General features: G+C 42.4%; 1 protein-coding gene across 1 annotated transcript in view; it reads left to right on the plus strand.

Moving 5' to 3' along the window:
• The first annotated feature begins 4,406 nt into the window (after positions 1 to 4,406).
• The window catches only part of Slc45a2 (solute carrier family 45 member 2), a 28,775-nt gene continuing 10,838 nt past the window's right edge, over positions 4,407 to 22,343 (plus strand). The window contains exons 1-3 of the mRNA XM_005078012.4: positions 4,407 to 4,891; positions 6,733 to 6,909; positions 16,965 to 17,287. Coding sequence (XP_005078069.1) covers positions 4,507 to 4,891; positions 6,733 to 6,909; positions 16,965 to 17,287 — 885 coding nt within the window. The 5' untranslated portion in view covers positions 4,407 to 4,506. The remainder of the gene's footprint in view (positions 4,892 to 6,732; positions 6,910 to 16,964; positions 17,288 to 22,343) is intronic.

Raw genomic sequence — 22,343 nt, forward strand, 5'->3', positions numbered from 1 at the left:
ATTTCTCTATTTGTCTTCACTTGTAATACCACTACTTTACTTTTATTTCTGTGGTTTTTTTATGTAAGCCTACCATTTTTATTCCTGCAAAATTTTGCAATAGTGCATTTTTCTTCTATGGGACAAAACATAACTTTAATAATAATAATCAGCAATAACAGGAAAACTACCTAGATCACCAATCGCATCCTCAGTCCCTGCTCTGCAGCCCTTTGTATGGACTACCTGAAATGCTCACATGTTATGGTATCTCTTGCTTCCATTCTTCTATGTTCCATATCATTTTCCAGCATTAACAATACACTTTTTGTTCCTGCCACTTGGTTAGCAGACTCATGTTGACTCAAATGCAGCTTTCTTTGTCAAACTTTCTGCCCTTCTCAACCCTAGGATGCTTTTGTACAGTAACTATGAACTATAATGTCAGAAAGGTCATGTGTTCAAATTTCACTCTCCCATATGATGTTTAATTCAGTTCTTTGAAAGTTCCTGACATATTGTAAAAGCTCAGGAGTTGTTTATTCTGTCTGTTAGGGCCCTTGCTATATTCCCATTGTACTCTGTTTATAAGTCCAAAGATAGGAATTACTTTTTATTATGGTTTACAAGTTCTTCACTAAGCCATCAGCTTCTGGGTTAATGGCTGTAATGTTTATATCTAATTCAAAAACACAATTTATGGAGTCTGCCAACACAGACTCTGGGTCCTTCTTCCAGAAAGTTGATACAGTGGGCCAACGATGATACCTACACACATGCATTTCTATCAAGCATCCAAGTGAAAGTCTTACAGTTCAAAGGCTTCACCTTGCTTAGTTTCTGTTGCTTTTGCTTTACTAATGTAAGCACAGTACTTGAGACATGTAATATCAGGGAGGGTTTACTTTTGCTAATTTTCAGAGGTTTCAGACTATCAAGGCAAGGATTGTGGCATGCAGGATGCAGATGGGGACAACAGTATAGAGGGGGTCAAGACATGAAATAGTCCCCAACGGAGGCACCCTCACACCAGCAACCCAACATCTCCAATCAAGCTCCATGCCCACAGCTCCCCGCCTCCCCAGAGGCTCTCTGTGTTATCAGGCAGTCAGTGGATTAACTATTCAGGTGAGAGTCCTCATAAGCTAATGCCATAGGTAATGCCCTCACCATCACACCCACAGGATAGCTTCCCTGGTCTCCTGTGGCTTCTAAATGCGGTCCTGTTGGCAATCAAGATTAACAATCCCTGGGCTGGAGAAAGGTAAAGAGTACTGGCTGCTCTTCCAGAAGATCCCTCACCCACATGATAGCCCACAACAGTCTATTTCAAGGTCAAGGGGATCCACCACCCTTTTGTGGCTTCCATCATCACCAGGCACATGTGTGGTGCACAGACATATTTGCAGGAAAAACACACACATAAAAAAAAAGATTAACCATTACAAGTGGCATTGTTCTAAGATATATGAGGCAAGCAAGTCTTTTTTTAAAATCATGGTTTCTGTTACAATATGTTTTCAGAAAAAAAAATCTCTTCAGTAGAGCGGTTAGGGAAAAGATAAATGCAAATTGGCTAAAAATCTATGACCCATCAGATGAGCTAACTTAGACATTGGATTCTGAGTTTAAGTGATCACACAAAGTAAATGAGAAGTTATTTTTGGTAGGTTGTGAACTTGAAGAATAAATGTATTAAGTAAGGTTAGTAGCATGTTAGTGTTGTGTGCCTCCCTTTTTCTAGAGATCTCAGACAAGAAAATTCTATACTTCCTCTTTTTAAGAAAGTTCTCTGAGAAACTGAAGATTTACATCTAAGAATGTGGTCAGAGAGGAGAAGGCATGAGCCTTGAGAAGGGTAGAAAAGAAGCAGGCAACTGCATATAGGAAAATCTAAAGAAAGAGGAATTATATTCTTGAACACATCCTTCAATATATATTTTCACTCTTGATGGTGCCATATTGGAAGTAATGAGATGTCACAATTGTAAGGACAAATCACACGAAACAGGTGACTGCTGCATCCAGACACATATCTGTGTCCATGTCCTCCTTCCAACTATAGTCTCAGGCTTCAGTAACAATGACGTTGCATCTTATCATTTACAAATTCTTCTACATGAAGCCAGGTGCTTTCTGCTTCAAGAAATACTATTTACAAAAAAGGGTATGCTTTGACTTACAACCCTGAGTCCTGAGGGATATGGAGTGTTAGGGTTGACCCCATGGAGTCCCTCTGCCCTTATTTCTCTGCAATTTTCCATTCTCTAGGTTTTCTAGCCTCTTATGTATAGATCACCTTAGACTGGTAGTAAATTCTGGATCTACACATAGTGACATCCTTGTAGAAAAGGTCCCAGGAAGCCTTAAGTAACCTTGTCCTTTGTCCCGGGACCAATGAAATCAGTGCCATTCTTACACCAATGTTTGATAGACACAGTAAGAGAATCCTTTGATAACAAGGTCATGGAGCATCCATGACCTTACCTTCCTGACACACTTAGGTATGAGGGGGACATGTGGGTTCCAGAATCTAACCTAAGTTCCATCAAAATGGAGAACGGATGTTGGGTAGACAGACGACAACAAGAGCTGTCATATACAGCATGTCAGCTGTTCTTCCGTAGTCCCAAGGGAATCAGGAGAGCAGCTTTCCTTGTTTTTCAGATGACAAAAACATATGCAAAAGTCCTTAACCATCTTAGTTCACTTACTAATGTCCTAGAAACCTGTGTGGTACTCCTTAACCAACCAACCAAACAACAAACAAACCCCAATCATTCCAGCTCTAGGGAATCAAGTCCAAGGAACTTAAATGCCATACCCTAAGAACTCACCATCTGTTTGAAAAACATTATTACAAGTGAGTAACTTACTAGCAGGATACATGTGCCTGTTACTACATGGCTTCCCCTTTCCTGGAATCACAGTGACTGGGCAACCTGGAAACCCATCTTCACAGAAATGAAACTAAAGGGATTATTGTGCAATCTTACCTTGAAAGTTTGAGTTACCTCAACTTTGCTGCCAAAATGTTGAGTTGCACTGTTGACTTGATTTCAAAATTTAAATGTTCTGGGATAACGCCAGTGAGTTCCGTGCAATATCTGGGTACCTTGGCACACAGTTTGAGAAACATCAAATTAGGATCTGCCTAGGGAAGTGCATAGAGGAGGCATACCAAGAATTGAAACTTCTAAGATTCGGACTCCATACCTTGTTCTCGAATCGTTTTTAACAACTTCTGAGATAGTTTTCCTACCAATGATTTTTTTTTTTGGTTTTTCGAGACAGGATTTCTCTGTATTGTTTTGGAGGCTCTCCTGGAACTCGCTCTGTAGACCAAGCTGGCCTCGAACTCACAGAGATCCGCCTGCCTCTGCCTCCCTAGTGCTGGGATTAAAGGCGTGCGCCACCTTTGCCCGGCACTACCAATGATTTTTATTAGGTCCAGTAAGGAAAATGTGTTGAAGTTAAACACTTGAAGTGTTTCAAACAGTAAATTTAATTAGAGGATTACATTGGCCATAAAGAGCAGAGATAGTGAGGCTGTTCAGACATGAGCAGAATCAAGAAGCCAGGGTCACACCTAGGGCTGCAGATTAGCTATGGGGAGTTAAGGAAACCCAGCAGTCCATTGTAGCTGATAGAAGGTAGGTTCACAGTGAACATGCAGTCAATGCAAACAATACCTGGGGATGAAGAAAACTGTGTTTTATTTGTTTTCTCTTCCTTCCTGGCTTTTCACCAATACTTGCTGTTGATGAAATATACCTAGAAGCCAGAGAACAAGGGAGCCTGGGAAATGTAGTCCTGTAAGATCTAGGCAAAGTAGGCAGTGACTGGCACCAAACATAGACTCTACATATTTCATTCATTCAACTTGTATGTATTAGCAAATATTTTGGGAGACCAGGCAACCTACATACTGGGGATGCCATAAATCAACCTGATCTCTCCTGAAGATCAAGGCTAATCAAAGGGTATAATTAAGGATATAACAAACCCTGAACTATCTCATTTGAAAATGTACTGAGTACAATGTGAGAACAGTTCAGGCATTATGTGCAGTTAATGATTTGGGTGAAGAGTGAGAGACCCTCCTCCCCATGCTGTTTTAAATCTAGCTAATTTGTCTTTTCATCTGTGTGTAGAAAATGTAAGTTCAGGAAAAGAGAATATCCAGACCTATAGAAATTATTAGGTTATTTACATTTTTATTTAGTCTTTCTATAGCAGACTATGATTTGAAAACTGTGGAAGCAATGTGTACAGTTGTGGGGGGGCGGGTCTTTAGAGAAACAGCAGCATTCCAAGGAGCCAGAGGGCTCACAACAGCTAATCTCTGTCACGCTTCCAAGTGCCAACACCCCCTTTGCTTCTCATCATAACTTGTGATCTTGGAGGCATGAAAGAATTCCAGCCCCTCCTCCAGCCTGCCCATCTCTGCTCAGACAGGGTCCATGTCAGATGCAGTTTGGAGCACAGACCTGAGGACCACTCAGGAAGGTTATTCTCTCTGTGGTCATGAGTGGCAGCAATGGGCCGGCTGACACCCATACCTATCAGTCACTATCGGAGGATTGCCCCTTTGGTCCCGTGGAGCAGCCCAAGAGATCCACGGGGAGACTCATCATGCACAGCATGGCCATGTTTGGCCGAGAATTTTGCCTGGCAGTGGAGGCAGCTTATGTGACTCCAGTTCTACTCAGCTTGGGTCTGCCCAAGAGTTTGTACAGCATGGTGTGGCTCCTCAGCCCCATCTTGGGATTCCTGCTGCAGCCTGTGGTGGGATCAGTCAGTGATCACTGCAGGGCCAGGTGGGGCCGCCGGAGACCCTACATCCTGGCACTGGGCATCATGATGCTCTTGGGGATGGCCCTGTACCTCAATGGAGATGCTGTTGTATCAGGTAAGTGGAGTGCACTGGCCTAATAGTTAACTGGTAGGGTAAAATGTCATTAGTATCTCTTTTAAATGCCTGTCAGAGACTGGCTACAATCAATGGTCTCTCCTTGCGTGCAGTAGCAGAACACTTCCTTTGCCTTTGAATGATCCCCCAAACCTGTGGTTGAGGAGCCTTTGCTTCTAGAAACATCACAAAGTTGTCTTTTTTATCACAAGATTTTTAAATGGATTGAATTTTTATCCATTTTGCCAAATTAAATACTCTTACTTTTTTTCCACATGAAGGCTTTTTGAACATATTATGCCTCATGGAATACTTTGTCAAATTATCCAGCTATAAGCATTTGTAACAAACCACCTGCTGTGTACAAATAAGGGTTAATAATGGTGTGTAACGTTGCTACAGGGCACAGGACTGTCAGCTCTGGAGACATCTTTGTATTGTGAATTCTGGGAAACAAATTTGGTCTCAGAGCAATATTTCTAGTGACAGACCAGCTCCTAATTCCTAAGTGCTTGGGGCAGTACACTGAAAGAGAGATCATGAAGAGGCACATATTTTTAGACCATTTATGCCAGTAGATTGAGTGGTTGTGATGTGAGATAAGCAGGTAATATTTGCATATGTTTAGAACAGTGGTTCCCAACCTTCCTAATGCTGTGATCCTTAAACACAGTTCCTCACGTTGTGCTGAAACCACAACCATAAAATTATTTCATTGCTATTTTAATAAATGTAATTTTGCTACAGTTATGAATCACAATGTGAATGTCTGACATGCAGAATATCTGACATGTGATCTCCCCAAAAGGGTCGTGCCCCACAGGTTGTGAACCGCTAATTTAAAAGGATGTAGAAATATGGAAATGTAGGATATGACTAGGGAATTTAAGATAGGTACTGGACATAAGAAAGAGAGGGTAAATTTATTATTCACTTACTTTTATCCTGGAATGTTTCAAATAAGTTTTTATATTGCACACTACACTATCTTTAGGTTAACAAAACATTAGCAAGGGACACAACAGTATATCCCTCTTGGCAGATTTGGTGAATGAGCATATGGATAGAATGGATCCCACTTAAGTGTTAAGTATACTGCAGTGGCTTTCTTAACCAACTGAAGGATCTGGGGAGAGTTGGTTGAGGATGATCTCATTTTCCTGGGTCATTCAAAACTGTATATCAAGCAGCTATAGAGGGGCTATCAAGAGGCTACAAATGGTCATACTCCCCACCTTAGACCTGCCAACCCAGAGTCTTGGGAAATGGGGCCAGCCATCTGTGTTTTGACAAAGCGTTCAGATGGCAGTCAGGCACTCCAGAGTTTGAGAAGCCCTGTGTTGCGGCACCTCTGTGCAACAGTGGGTCTGCATGTACTAAAAGGGGGGCCTCACAGAGTGACCATAGCTGGTTTATTTCACATCATTGTTATTTCTAATATACAGAGATGCCATTAAAATCCCAGAGTACTCAGATAAGGTATATATAACCCAGTGCTTTTAAGAATAGTCACAAGATGGAGCAACCATCACCACTGTGGACTTAAGGGATATTTTCATGTCCCTCCCCAAAAAACCCACTTCCCACTGGAAGTCACTCCCTGCTTCCTCCTAGGCACCAGATACTAGGAAATCACTAATTTACTTTCTGCCTATAGATTTGTCTTTTCTGGGCATTCAGGTTGCATACTTTCTTAAACATGAAAAAATGCACCATTTTTAAGATGTAAAAACAAAACCACATAACCGAAAAGGGATGATTTGATGGCAGGTTAAGTGAAATAAAAATATGTGGGTTGTTCTAATGATGCTTTAGATGACCGATGTCTGTTTCTGTTTCAGCTTTGGTTGCAAACCCAAGGAGGAAGTTGGTGTGGGCCGTAACTATCACCATGATAGGTGTGGTTCTCTTCGATTTTTCTGCTGACTTCATTGATGGGCCTATCAAAGCCTACTTGTTTGATGTCTGCTCCCACCAGGACAAGGAGAAGGGCCTCCACTACCATGCCCTCTTCACAGGTAAGGAGTATTCCAGAAAGTTTCTCCTTCAGCTTTGCAGACAGGGAGATACTTCCATGGAAGGCACCCAGGGCCCAGCACTTGCATCTTGTGAATAAATGGATCAGTTGATAGGAAGTGCCTATCACGCGCTCTGCCCTGTCTCAGTTCATTTCTCTGAACAAAGTAAGCTCATGACCGGGGCTTGAAAAGGATGTTTACACAAGAGGTTTTCTTCAGAATGCTGTGGAAACATGTACAACTGAAGTGAAAGGGATCCCTGTGCACTGAACTCTCTCTTTAAAGCAGTGAGCCTCAGGCGTTCATTATGCTGCATCAGCGTTGCTTCAGGATGCTGAAAATGCACATCCTTTCTCCACTGATGCCGATTCAGAGCACTTCAGATGGGGCCCAGGAATTTGCCTTCTATTTGATAAGGACGCCAGGTGGTGTGCCAGGTGTCACAGGAAATACATTTAAAACCAACACTAGAATAAGCAAGCAAGTGAGTCCTCGCCATCTTCAAGAACTCTTAATTATGTAGAGAAATCAGCGCTCCTCCTTTGAGTGTTCATGTTGCTTGGGCATCGAGGGCTCTGCCCATTTCTAGGGGCTGTTGCCAGCCTCCCTCCATTGCCACTGGGCTGTTTCCTAAGCAGTGCTTGGTAGCACACCAGGCAGCCCTGAGCAAGCCTCTGTTAGCATGCCAAGTGAAGGCAGGTCACCATACCAGGGATTTCTACGTCTAGCAGGGGGCCTCTATCAAGCCACTTTACTATACTGTCTTCATAGTCAGGCCAGACGCATGCATGTTTCCCTCCCTGGCCATGCAGGGCCCTATCTCCAGAGCCAAGGTTCATCCCCGCACGTGGAAGCTATGGAGTCTGGTTTTGTCATTTTGGCAAATATTTGAATAGTGAAACTATGAAGGGATGAGGCTACCCCAGTACAGCAAGCTGTTCCTACCACTTTGGGGAAGGTGCAAGTTCAGAGGGGAAGTCCGTCCGCGTCCTTGGTTCTCCATGACTCTGGAGGTATTAAATGCTGCAGAACAAAGCCAGGGGTTGAGAAAACTCCTGCCTCACCTTTGGGCTTGCTGCTCAGCAGCCTCATTCTCTCACCTGGATGTGTACCTTTGCTGTTAAGAGCAACAAGCGCTCTTAGCTACTAAGTCATCTCTCCACCCTCCCTCCCACACCCATAAGCTATTTTCACTCTGCACGTCGAGCTGCAGTTCCCATTAATCGCTCCATATTCTCCGTGCTGTTGACGACTGAAGAGCCAGCACACACACCAAGTCTGTCCATTCACTCCTCCCCTGGCTCTTCAGTCATCAACAGTCACATCAGCAGCAGAGGTTCAAAATCCGTACTAACTAAAGGCAAGAAGGAGCTGCTTTTTCTTCTTCACTTTTTATTTTAGTGATGCTTTCATTTATTCTCCGAGAATTTCAAACAAAATATTTGATCATATTCATTTCCCTCTCCCAACTCCTCCCAGATCCCCTCTCTTTCCTTCTCCAGGTTCAGGGTCTTAGCTCATTCAGGTGAACTCCATGTTTAAGGTCTTGGCTCCCTTTAGAAATCAAAAATATTATGAAATTCCCACCTCTTCCTAAAGAGAAGACCCCTTACTCTAAATTGCAATTAGACTTAATTTCTAACTTGGTTTTCAATCCACAAAATAGGCAAAGTGTAAAAGTTTATTGAGTAGATGAATACGAAGGGGGTCCGTTGGGTGGCGCTCTCCAGCAGGGAGAGATGGGCTGCGCTCCATGAGTCACACACCCTGCAGTGCACCACCCCTGGAGGTTCTCTGGTCAGCCTGGACTGCTGTGCCCCAAGACTGTGCCTGGCTGGCTTGAACCGCAGGAAGGAAATCTTCACAGTATTGGAGGACAGCATTCCAAGGCCATGCTGGTGGGGGTGGGTCCTGGCAAAGCCTCTTCCTTGCTTGCAGACATGGTCTTCTTGTGTCCTCACATGACCTCGCTTCTGCTCCTGTGCCTCCCCCTCCCTCTCCCTGCCCCCTGGGGTGTTTTCTTGTATAAGAAAGCCAGCTCAGTTAGACTAGGGTGACTCTCATTTAACTGTAAGCCCCTCCTTAAAGACCCTATACAAATACAGTCACGCTTGGGTTTAGGACATCAGGGTGTGAATTTGAGTACAAGGGCACTCTAGTCTATAAAATACCATTGACCCTGCGCCCAGCTCCTCTTCTAGGGAAGACGGCATATCGATTGAGCACACCCACTTTTCTCCTCTTTTGTTTGCCCCAGTGCTCTTCATTTTTCTTTTCAGCGTACTGGAGATTGTTTGTTTTAGAATAAACACAAGAGCATGAAAAATAGTTACTAAAGGAGTATTTTTTAAATGTTCTACTTTTTATGTTCGAGGTCTCATTCCAGTGGTTCTTGGGTCCTTCTGTGGAGTGTCTTTTTTAAAGTCTCCTAAAATACCTGCAGCCCCTGGTTGTGGTGGGAAGAGCAGTTGGTGACAAGGGAGGCTTGGGCCCACCTCTGAGGAAACCATCTAAAAGTTCTCAGTTTAAAAGATCAGTCTGCACTCAAGGAGCAGTTTTCACATAATCCCTCTCTTGGCCTTTGCATTGTTCTACTCTTACTTGGGAACATTTCTAACCACTCCATTTCTGTACATTTCACCAAAGAAGGAACTGTCCACAGAAAATGTATGTGTGAATGACCGAGAAGGTGAGGGTGATGTGACAGAGAGTTATTGGTCGGCATTCTGTGCATATGAGTGAGCTACTTGCAATCCTACTGGAGTCACTCTACTCTATTAACACCCTGACCCTTCCCTGTCCTCTTGTCCACCTGGGGCAGGTGCTCAAGGAGTGCATAGCTTAGGAAAAGGGTTGATCATAACAGTGCTCACACTGTTGTGCCAGGTTCACAGAGCCCAAGAGACCAACCCAAGGAGCCAACAATTCCAATGCAAACACAAAAGGTTTCTTTTTTATTGTTCAAGTTGGCCAGCTTGGATCTCACTCCATGGCAGGGACATGAGGTGCCAACCACCCAAAAAGAGAAGCTTTTAAAAGGGCAGACCATAAAGTTGAAGGCCACAAATTTCAGAGTTTCCATGACTACTTAAGGTCATACAAATTACAGAGTAAAGGAGTAACTATGTATTTTAAGCAAGATACATTTGAGTAAGATAAGACAGGGCAAAGGGTTGCAGGATTACGGGGTCACAGTGTCTGTGAGTTATCCCCTGGGCTGTGGAATCTTTACAAGCTTATGACCAGCAATTAGCAGACATAGGAATTTTGACCCAAGTGGTAGAAGGTCACCTCCCCTTCTCTGAGAGCAGGGCCCAGGCCCCAACCATGGCATTCCCGGTCATTAGAAGTTCCCTTTTCAGGGCCCAAGTTTTTAAACTTTTACTAATTTTAATTTTTGATCCTTCAACACAACAGTGGCTTAAACACCTGCATTAGTTTAGTTTTCTCAAACAACGCATCTGGGAGTGAATACATGGTGACTTATGGTCAGCAGTCCATATCAACACCAACTCCACTTTTATTTGGTTACTTTGTCAGTGTGTTGCCTCTTGGATACATGATCGTTTCTATAGTTTCATCATGTTTCTTCCAAAACAGGAGGAATGGAGAGGAGAGTCAGGGAAGAAAGAAGGGGAAAGGACCTTTCTAAATTGTCTTTCTAAATGAGGAAAGCAAGAGCTTTCCCTCAGATATTTGTTTGTTCTTAGTGAGCATAATTGGATCATCTAATAGGCTCTTGAGGTTGAAAAGCCAGGGTTTGTTTAGCTTTTAATTTTTAGGGACAACGCTCATACTTCCTGGAGCAAATTGGAATCCATAACCAAGGAAGAAGGGGCATTTTTTTTTTTTACTAAATAGAAGGAAGCCAATAGTTAAGAAATATATACATAACTGCACTTTGGCTTTAAAGAGACATTTGATTTCTTGGTTTTCCTTTGTTTTTCTCATGGTAAGCAGATGTCAGTCAGTGTCTCCAGAGCCTGTGTTAGGTCCTATGAGATGTCAGTTAGTGTCTGGAAGGGCTATGTTTGGTCCTGTGAGATGTCAGGCAGTGTCCCCAGGGCCTGAGTTTGGTCCTGTGAGATGTCAGTCAGTGTCCCCAGGGCCTGTGTTTGGTTCTATTGGAGATCACCATGTCTGGATAGCTTCTAGCAAGTCCAACATTCCCCAACAGAAGAGCAAGATCAAGCCCCTCCTCTTCTAGGGCAGTACTCTGGTATCCTACCCAATTTAGATTTAGTTTCTAAGGACACTGACTGCTTGATGGTGTTCTGCATTGTTCATAATGATCACTATTGAACCAATAATTAAAATGCAGCATGCTTTGTTCTGTGTATGTAAACCAGCACATACTCTGTGTGTGTGTGTGTGTGTGTGTGTGTGTGTGTGTGTGTGTTTGATGTGTATGTGTTAGAGGAATTTTTCTACTGTCCACTAGCGAGTTATTTCATTTGGCCGTTTGTTTCTTTCATTAAAGTAACTGTCATGTCTCCGCTCCAGCAGAGCAGGAGCTGTGATGGGGTTGGTGGACATGCTCTTAGCCTCTCAGCATACACACCAGCCACTTTGTAGATCAGCTGAGGCCATGGAACCCAGTGAGCCTCCAAACCCATGCTTATTGGTAGAAACTGGCTTCTGTTTGGTGAGAGTTTCTAATTCAGGATGTTTGTGCTAAATTGAGCTGTAGACTGTGCTGTCCTGATCAATGAGATCTATCTGTTGGTGCCAACTTGAATCTGTGAGTTTGGGAAACCCTTACTCCTCTTAGCGGCAGTGCAGGCTTCGAGTGTCTGAACTTTGCCACCCCCGCCCAAGCCTGTGAGTCTATGACGTCAGTTGCAAACAAACTGGCAAAAGGGCCCATGCTCAGGATAAAGAGATGTGCAAAGGGTCAAATGACAGACCTGTGTGACCACTTGATTTCACTATGTGTCCATCTGCAAAAGTTATATTTGGAAGTGAATGCTTCATGGGGAAGCGGGCCCTGCATATTCCTTCAGAAGAGGAGGAGGAAACTTGGTAGGCTTGGCTTCTTCTAACATCAAAAAAGCACTTCAAAGTGTGCACAAACTACTAACATAAAAAAATGCTGTGCTTGGCAAATAATTAAAGACCAAGAAGATAGTTAAAAATGAATTTAAGATAGAGCCATTTCAACTGAACTTTTTATTTAGTATGGAAGAACCAACCACCTTTCATGTTTGGGGGTATCTTAACTTTTTCTCATTCGTGAATAATTGTCGGATGAGTGGTTTTGTTTCATCAGCTGGGTTCCGTTTGAAGTTGGTGCCTGTGGGGAACTTTCACATCTCCTCCCTCGGGCACCCTGGGAAGGACACAGCCGGAGCAGAAACCGAAGACATACCGCCGCTTCACTCTAATTATTTTAGTTTCAAGCTCAGCATATACCACCGATGTTTACCGGGTTCAGTGTGATAATGGCGTCAATGCCTGTACACGGTGTACAGTGATCAGGGCCACTATCACCTGTTGTTATGACTACTATTTTATGCTCTCCTATGTGCGCAGTTTCTTTTTGCTTCCACTCGCTATATATACTTTTCCATGCTTGTCTTTGTCACTTAACACGATGTCCCTGGGAGAGCTTTGTCATTTAGCATAATGTCCCTGGATACCAACAGCCTCTTTTGACTCTTTCTTCTGATCACAGATCCCGTGTTCACACATGATCTCATATTACTCATTCATCCATTTGTGGTTTGTTTGACTGCTTTTTCACCCCCAATTGGCAGGAACTGTCTTTCCTTTTCACTGCTCTGTGGCCAGCGCTTTCACCAGTGCATAGAACATGGAAGGGGCTCAGAAACTGTTGGTGTGGTGAATATTCTATTTTTAACATCCTCAGTTCTCACCATGGTTAAGGGGTGTTGCTTGGGAGGTGACTAAACCAAGGCCACCTGACTGGGTGTAGAGAAGGGCTCAAATCCAACAAGCCAACACCTGACTAAAGATGTGGTGCCTGCAAAAGTTGAGCCCCAGGAATATGGACACACAGTTTACTTTGGAATTAATTCCATGGAGAAGGAGGGAAATATTATCAAATGTGCCGACCAGGCACTATGGAGTTGGCTTCTACCCTTCATCTCTCCATGGTCCTCGAGGAGCCCTGTGCGTCTCGGAACTTTTCATTTGTGGGGATGAAGGGTAGACAATTCTCCTCCAGTAACCCAAGGTAGCAGTTCTAGGAGATGTGTGGTTCCCTGAGGGGAAGTGAAGTCCAGATGCGGCTGTGAAACCCCTTGGCTTTGCAATATTCACCACAGCAGCTGCTAGAACAAGAGAGAACTGGGCTGACATTTTCAGTGTAGCTCAGGACATTATCTGCAGTATCTGTACTCCGTTCCTGTTGGTAACCACTGGGTGGTGCTAGAGCATTTTACAAAGGACTTCACCTTGGTGCAATAGCACGTAGGAGTTATAAATATTTGTTCTGTATACTTGAAAAATTAGCTGTAGGTATTCGCAGATCTGTTAACAAGCAGGAAACACACTCATTTCTAATCCTGAGTCAAGAAAAGAAACACGAGTCAGACTTTATGAGTCCTGTCAGAAAATGGGAAGTTTTTGAACTAGGTTAGTGAGCCATTTTCTGTGGGGAAATTGAGAAACTCATTTCCAGAAAAATGATGAGATAATTACAGTTGATGCTTTTGCATGAACCATTATTGGATTAGTCACGTTATCACAAATTAGAAACTCCCAGCCTGGACAGAACTTGTGGCCTCAGATAGTATGCACTTTGCATACTATCAGCATTTATTTGGTTGAGTAAGAACAGTATGATTTTGAAAATGGTTCACTGAAAAATTTTTTAGCCTGAAGCATAGTTAACATCCAACAAAGGATAATATTGGATGAAATCTTATGTCTAAAATGGATGTAAATCTGCAAAGGCAAACAGTTGAGTTGCTTCTATACTGAGGACAGGAACTTGGCCTCAGTCATATTACAATGGTTTCCATTCAGGCATTAGAGATATAGAAAGCAAAGGTTTGGGAGGGAAAGTACAGATGCTGAGTGACATCTGCCCACACTGGCACTTACTAGGGCGCTCACTGTCCCACCACATCATAGTGGTCAGGTTGAACCGTCACCATGGAGTCATCTTTCATTGCATTTACAAGGCTCCCTCAGACCACGAAATCTGCATCCGCCAGGCCATCTTCTTTCTCTTCTTACTCACACTCAGTGATGGTAGGAGAGAAGCTCTGAGCTGCAAGCCCTCCACACCTGGGCTTCCTCGCATCTTAACAGAGAGATAAAACACAGTTGAGATGCTTATTATCGTTGGAGTTCATACACCCAAGCTCGTCCACTCCAGAATTTTATTTGTGATACCAAAGTCAGTATTTGCATCGAGGACTTCTATAGAGTGGGAGAATATTTGAGTCAGCTAATTTACACATTGCCGTTTGAGTTCCCGGGCTAATAGAATATAGTGAGAAAGGTATCTTTAAACAAAAAGACATTCTGCCTTCTTGTTTTGATTCTCATACTACTTAAATAGGAGTCTTTTAATGGATTGTCTAGTACCTTGTACCTCACACCTTTGTGCCCATTTTGAAGAGTTTGTTGTCTAAAATGACCCAGAGTGCTTCAGGCCTGTCATGTCAGCACTGGGATGGGGGCAGAGGCAGGAGGATCACCATTGCAAAGCTAGAGTTCTCATCCCAAGGAGAGTACAATGGCCTTGAGTGTAGTGATGAACCGTCTAATGTTTCTAAGCCCAAGGAGGCTGTGATATAAATGAACTATAGTAAAAGTGTCTTTAAACAGAAACACACAATAAAGTTCTGTGCTGATCTGCAACCAAAAATATGACAAGAGGGAGGCTTCCGGGAACGCCATCCTGAATTTTCCCCACGAAGAGTGGTTCATAATTTACTAATGCATTGCTAGTGGCAACTCCATAGGCTGTAGTGACTGCAAATGACTAGCATATTTCCTCAGTGTATTGTCTTGAGGACTGACTGTCAGTGTGCAACAAGTAGAACAGAGCCGGCTCACCACAAATTCATCATCTGTCCAGACTCACTGCACAGCCATTCCTTCTTGGAGCTTTCACTGTCTCATGGGGACCCCTTCTACTCTCAGATTTCCCAAGCCCCCTGAGAGGAGAGAGAGCTATTCCCACCTCCCACTCTCCAACCCCAAGAAAGTCCTCCAAGGAGCTTGACCATCACTGCCAAAGTGGTTGGCTAACACAGGCGCACCCACTGTGGGTGCTCTGACACTCCTGCACATCCTTGTTCTTAAAGCACGCAATCTACTGAATCCACTAGCAACTGCTTTTGGGCCTTCCAGCCTTGCAAACAGCACCACTTCCTTAATGAAGTGGGTTGTTGTATAGCAAGGCCTCCTCACACGCTTCTTTCCTTCCACACGTGGCCGCTTCCCCTTTTGCCTCTCTACCAGGGCCCTGTTGCTGGAGTTTCTTCCGCGGATGCTATATTAACTATAAAACTACTGGTGGATGGCTAGGGCTTCTTATTTGCTAGCTCTGTCTTAATTATTAACCTATAACTACTAATCTTCTTACCAGAGAACACCTGGCGTGTCCTATTCTCCCAGTCACTACATAGCATCTCTCTCTGCTTACCTTTTCCAGAATCCTTCTCTCTCCTAGTCCCACCTAATTTCCTGCCTCTATTGGCCAAACAATGCGTTATTCATCAACCAATAAGAGAAACATATATACAGAAGGACATCCCACATCGGGGCCCCTTAACAGATGCAAGTACCATGTATTCACCCTCCCACATGGGGAATTGCAGGCTCATGATGCAGCGCCAAATATTTCACATGGGTGCTGGAGATCTGAACTCTGATTCTCATGCTTGTGGGGCAAGCACTTGGTCAGTGGAGACATCTCCTATCATCAGAGATGGGAACTCTTTGAGTTACCTTTTCTTCCATGTCCCCTGGTTGGTAAAGATATTGTCTTCATCTGCGATGGAGACCTTACTCAACAAATAAAACTACAAACTGATTCACTAAGGCAAATAACTTGTGTTTGCTAAGGCATGATGGGAGGCTGATGTTGAAAAGTTTTAAACAGAAGAATCAGTCCTATCCAAACTTGTGATATATACAGAGGGTGTGTTTGGCATTGGCCATTTGCTGCACATTTTCCAATCTCTTGATGTGTCTCCCTTTAAGCCTTGTGTTTTAAGAAGCCCCCAACATCTGCACTGAAAGGAACATCTGCACCACATTAGGGTTTTGATGCTGAGTTATATAATCTCTTGTGCATAGAAGGAATGTCTGCATTTAGAACAGTAAGTCAAGAGAATGAATTACTAATAACAGTATTACAGATAAGAACTTGGGTGGAATCAAGGGTGAGACCTGTCCCAATGCCCCTCAAGTGACACTGTGTTCAAGCATAAGCATACAAAGCAAGAACCAGAAACCCTTCATTTTAGTGTCTGATAAGATGATAATAGATTTAGAAAATTTCATGTCTAAACCTTTGTTCTTATTTCTGTAGCTATAACTGCAAACACATACCTTAGATTTCATCCATAGTGGAGAAGATAGCTCTCAAAGCTCTTTGATCATCTGAAGAAGTTTGACAGTAGATAGAGGACAATAAAATCATTTCTTTTTAATGCTGGCAGAAATTGATTTTATGGACTCATTTAGGTCAAGAATTTGAGTTTTTTCTAAAGTAACATAGAGAATGCTGTTGGGGAGGGCTATAGTATCTCCTTTGGTGATAATTTGTTAAGTACCTGATGGGTGTCTTGTGTTGTGCTGAACATTTTTCATTTTCAAATCATGACCTTATTGATAGGTTACTATTTGGCTATGACTGCATAATAGGTGAGCAAGACCAAGGTCACAGCAAGTAAACACAAGAGCTGGGACTTGAACCCATGCTGCCTCACTACAGGAGTCTTAGCCTCTTGCTGTATTGTCTCTTCTTAATTACCAGGCTGTCTCTGCTCTCCTCATGGAGCTTTTCCACAGAAGGGGAGGACCTGCGCATGGCGGCCAACTCATTTTTCTCTTTTTCCTTTGCTTCCTAGGTTTTGGCGGTACCCTTGGGTACCTTTTGGGTGCCGTAGACTGGGTGCATCTGGAACTGGGAAGACTGCTGGGCACTGAGTTCCAGGTCATGTTCTTCTTCTCTGGCCTGGTGTTCACTGTGTGCTTTATCACCCATCTGTGCAGTATCCCTGAAGCACCGCTCAGAGATGGTGCACAAGACCCTCCTGCATGCCCAGTCCCTCAGGGCTTGTTGTCGGCAGATGAGGTGCAGCAATATGGTTCTATTGAGAAAGTTGAACACAGTGATGCAGAAACAGAGCTGATAACACAGGGATGGGCAAACAAAAAAGCGCCTGAACAGGTAAAGATGCAAAGTCTTTTTTCTTTTTTCCCGCATGAGGGAGGATGTTCTTCACTTTCTTTGTGAAAAGTTGTTTTGTTTGCTGGTCTGACGTGAAGAGTTTTGTGAAATCTATTTAAATATTCAAAACCTCGACTAGCCATTAGCCTTTTGAATGAGAATTTTGTGCCTCAGTAGTTCTCTTGCTGCTTACTCCTTTCAAAGCATCAAACTAGGGAAGGTGATGCCAACTTTAAAAGGTTAGACCATAGGAGAGATCTCTAACCAACTTCTGGCCACAGAAAACAGCATCTTATGCAAGGATTGCAATCTATAACTTTGTCTCTCCAAATGGCAACGTTGTTGAGCAGATAACTGGATTAGACACACAAAATTTGCATAACACGACTTGGTTGGACAAAAGCTACAACTTTAAAACAAAAACAAAAATAAGCAGCAGCAACAACAGCAAACCCTCACCTGCATGCCAGAGAAGTGGATTAAGGTCCAGAGGAAATTGTCAGAACAGAGAAGAGATTAGAATCATGTTGGCCAATATAGAAACCACTGGCTCCACATAACTACTTAAATTACACTTAATTAAAATGAATTGAAATTAAGTCTTCATTTCACTTGTTACATTAGTCACATTTTGAAAACTCAAAGTCACATGGGCCTGGTACTGATGTCCAAGGCACGGCAAGTGTAGAACTTTTCCATTGTTATAAAAAGACAGATGGGATAACATGGATGCAGTAACTAATTCTCCCATCAGTTGCCTTTAAATATCCAGTTTTTGGGGGGGCTATAGTACAAAGGTTCCACTCATTAGCACAGACATCAAAATCTTGTGCCTGGATGACCTGCATCATTCATTGACAAATACCTGACAGGGTAGCTTTGGAAGAGCCTACAGATTTAGAGCATGTGTCAGATTATGGCAAAACTGCCTATGATCTTGGACATTTCCATTTCTGAAAAATGGAAAAGTAATTCTGTCTACCAGCAGGGGTATTGTAAAGTTCACATGGGATGATCTATGTAAGTCACTCAGGATGGTTCCCACTGGATAGTAAGGCATTGTTCAAATGAGTCTGTGAGAATACTGAACGCTCTAAGTGCAACCAGGGAGTGTTATCTAGGATAAAGACATACAAACAGCCCAGTAAGTCACAGCTCTCTATCAAGTCAGCCTCTTCTGTTGGCTTAGCCTATTTGCCAGATTCTTCTGTTTTACAACTAATATGAAGATAGAATGGTGTTTCTTAGACTTGACATTAGATATATAAGCATGTTGTTTATAATTATTATTCAATAGCAAACTACTTTGGGTACTGAGTATTTGCAAGGCACTGTACTAGGTGTTGGGAGACCATTATGTTGACCAAGGTGCAGTCCCTGTCCCAAGGAATAAATAAGACAGTCCCTATGCCTGGGAAATTATAAATTAATAATAATTATAATAAATTATAATGGGAATGAGCCATCAAAATAAGGCACCAAGTGGAAAATGCTATAAAAGCAATGTATCCATTAAGATTTTCTAAACAGCAGGTGTTTGGGCAGAAATACATATTCAAGAGATTCTCAGGGGTAATGCCATGTGAAAGACAAAGGGAAGCAGGAGAAGGAAGTGGTATCTTCCTGTCAAGTCAAAGTCAAACAACTGTGGAAGCAAAAGGGACCTGGGCAGAGCAGGAGGCCTCTCCCATGCCCTGTAGTTCTATGGGTTTTTTTCCCCAGTCAAACTGGCCCCAGGTAAGTCCCAAGTCTTCCCAGAAGAGGCTGGCGCTAGAACTTTCCATCTTGCTTACCCATCATTGTCAAGAATGTGTGGAAAATCTAGAGACAGTACTTAGACTGCCACTCATCCATGTGTTCACCAGCAGGAGATCAAAGTGGCACATTTCCATGATGGTAATGATTCTCACAGCAAGTCCAATCGATTTTGCAAAAGGCAGAGACAGTTCTTAAGTGAACAGAACAAGGCTTCACGGATGAAAAGAATAAAATCACCCCAGAGTGGTGCTCTGAATGATGGTCAGGATTTGAAGTGGACACTTGGGAAGAATGTGCCTGGTAGAGAAAGGAGGAACAGTGAAGCTGTAGAGTAAAAACAAACAAACAAACAAACAAAAAAACAAAATGAAAAGCCCCTTGGTGTGTGTATGGGGGAAGGAACATGGTAAGAATTCCACATTGGTGACCCTTAGATAGCAGACTTTCAGTCAAATACATAAAACGAGAGCCAAGGGTAGGATCTACTGGTAGAGCATGTGCTTAGCATGTGCATGGTTCTCAGCTCCACAAAAATAAATTTCAAAAGATGTTGAAGGGCATTAGTAATAAACATCAATTTACTAAAAGATAAACCTTACAGGAACCCATCAGCAAAAGCACCCATGATTGACAGGTCTGAAGGGAGGTGCATTTCAGTGGAGTGATCACAGGTAACACCCACTGTGGTAGATAGATCATCCAGAGAAAATCAGCAAGGTCACATGGGATTGGAACTACGCTTTACACCAGGTGGACCTGACTGATAGCATTGGAATACACGTTTTGTCAACTGAACAGAACAAGGACTATTCCCTAGGAGTTTAAGATTAAAATTACAGTAAGGGCCTTTCACAACTATAGCAGTATAAAACTAGAGGCGAGTAATACAAGGAACTTCATGTTATTCATAAATATGTGGAAATGAAAGAACGATCTCTGAAGCAATCCATGGACCACAGAAGAGGATAAAAGAGAAATGTGACAATGTCTGTTGCTGTGCTTACAGCTGAAGAAAATCCTGTTGAAGTCTACCAAGCAAGTAAATAGCCAATACCAATAAGTTTTTTAAAGAAATCCAAAAACGGGAAACCTTCTAAACATGTCTATATAATCATTATTATGCAGATACCAAAGACAGACACTGGCAGTGAAATAAATGAAAGAAGGTAAGCAGTCTTATTGCATTGTCTCTACTTCAGTTCTTTCCTCTAGGTTCGCCCTTGAGTGCCTACCCTAGCTTCCTTCATGATGGAGCGTGACTGGAATGTGCAAGCCAAATAAACCCTCTCCTTCATAAGTATTCTTAATTAGGATTACTGTTGTTATGATGGAACATCATGACCAAAAGCAAGTTGGGGAAGAAAGGGTTTATTTGGATTACACTTTCATTTCATAGTCCCTCACTGAAGTAAATAAAGACCAGAACTCAAGTAGGGCAGGAACCTGAATGCAGGAACTGATGCAGAGGCTATGGAGGGGTGCTGCTTACTGACTTGCTCATCATAGCCCCATTCACAATGGACTGGGTCCTCCTGCATCAGTCACTAATTTAAAAAATGCCCTCTAGCTGATTCTTACAGAGTCATATTCTCAATGAGATTGCTTCCTTTAAGATGACTCTAGCTTGTGTCAGGTTGATATAAAAGCAGCCAACACACCAAGTAACTTTAGGACATGGTGTTTTTTCACAGCAGTAGAAAGCAAACTAGGATACTATCTAGAACTAAAATCAATTTACAGTAGCTACAAAAATACTTAGGAATAAGTTTAGCCAATATCTGTAATTAGAAACTATGAAGCAATGATGAAAGATATTGCAAGCACAATTAAATGAAAGTGAGGAGAATTAACATCATTTAAATATCCATATTACTCAAAGCAGTCTACAAATTAAGTGCCCTCACTTTCAAAATTCCAATATTTTTTTCTCAGAAATAGAAAAAAGTCTCTAATTTTATATAAAATCATTAAGATCACAGATATCCAAAGCTTGAACAAAAAGATCAAAGCTAGAGGCATTAATTACTTTACTACAAAACTACATAATTAATAGAGCATAGTAAGGCATGAAAACCAATGTGTAGATCAATGGAATAGAATAGACAACCAAGGATTAATCCTTGGATTTGGTATTTGGCAAAAGAATAGCCAAAGCACTCAACAGAGAACGAGCTAGTCTTCAATAAACAGCGCTAGAAAAATCTGTCTGTGCACATGTGGTAGAATGGAGGTAGATCATCATAACACACCACATTGAAAGCCAACCAGAATGAATCAAAGACTGAAACATAAGCCCCAAACTGTAAAACAGCTAGAAGAAAACATCCCGGAAAGCTACGTGGCCTTAATCTGGGAATAGAGAGTCTTCGTTGGTTATCACACCAAAGTACAAAGAAAGGATAGAAACATGGGACTGCATGACACTAAAAGTCTGTGCAACCAAGGAAACTACCAAGAGAGTGAACAGACAAGATGCCGAATTGGAGAGTGAATTTGTGAACTATATACTTTGGCTAGTGGTTCCCATCCAAAACGAACTCAGCAAATGAGGGACTCGGTGGTTTTTGTTGTTTTGGTTGAGGTTAGTGTGTCTGCAAAGGGGGATATTTTCATTATGTTATTTTCTTATCCTATTGTTTTATTTGTTGGTTTTAAAATTCATTTTTTTTTGTTCTGAGAGAGAAAAAGAGACAGAGACAGGGACGGAAACACAGAGACATGGAAATAAGAGGGAGAGAAAAAAAACAAAAGATGAATGTAGAAATGGAGCATCAGTTAATCCTATCTAGTCATTCCACAATGTATACATGTTTCAAATCGTATCACATCTTGAATGATATTTCTCAGTTGAATAACAAGAAGAAAAATGAAGCAAACAATAGCAGTGTGTGTCACATATGAGATTCAGATTCTGAATGGCTTTTGTTGTTTGGTTTAAGAGACACGATAGGCCAGGTGTGGTGGCCCATGCCTTTAATCCCAGCAATCAGGAGGCAGAGGACGTTGGATCTCTGTGAGTTCAAGTCTGTCCAGGTCTCTTTATCAGTTCCAGGCTAGACCTGTTTCAAAACAAATAAAAAATATACTAAAATGTAAAAAGCTGAAAAAAAAGAAAAAGTATTGTAAAAGAAACCAGTTAAGAAGAAGGAGCAGAGCAACATAGCGAAGCATATGGACTTCCCTTGGCCACACACATCCAGGGGTGTCTCCAGCTATGTACATCGGGGCCAGGACCAAAGCCAAGGTCAAAGCTGACATACTTTCTCACAGTCACTGATTCCAAACTTGGGATGGCTGC

Source organism: Mesocricetus auratus, unplaced genomic scaffold (assembly GCF_017639785.1).
Source record: "Mesocricetus auratus isolate SY011 unplaced genomic scaffold, BCM_Maur_2.0 Super-Scaffold_100015, whole genome shotgun sequence".
NCBI classification, from domain to species: Eukaryota; Metazoa; Chordata; class Mammalia; order Rodentia; family Cricetidae; genus Mesocricetus; species Mesocricetus auratus.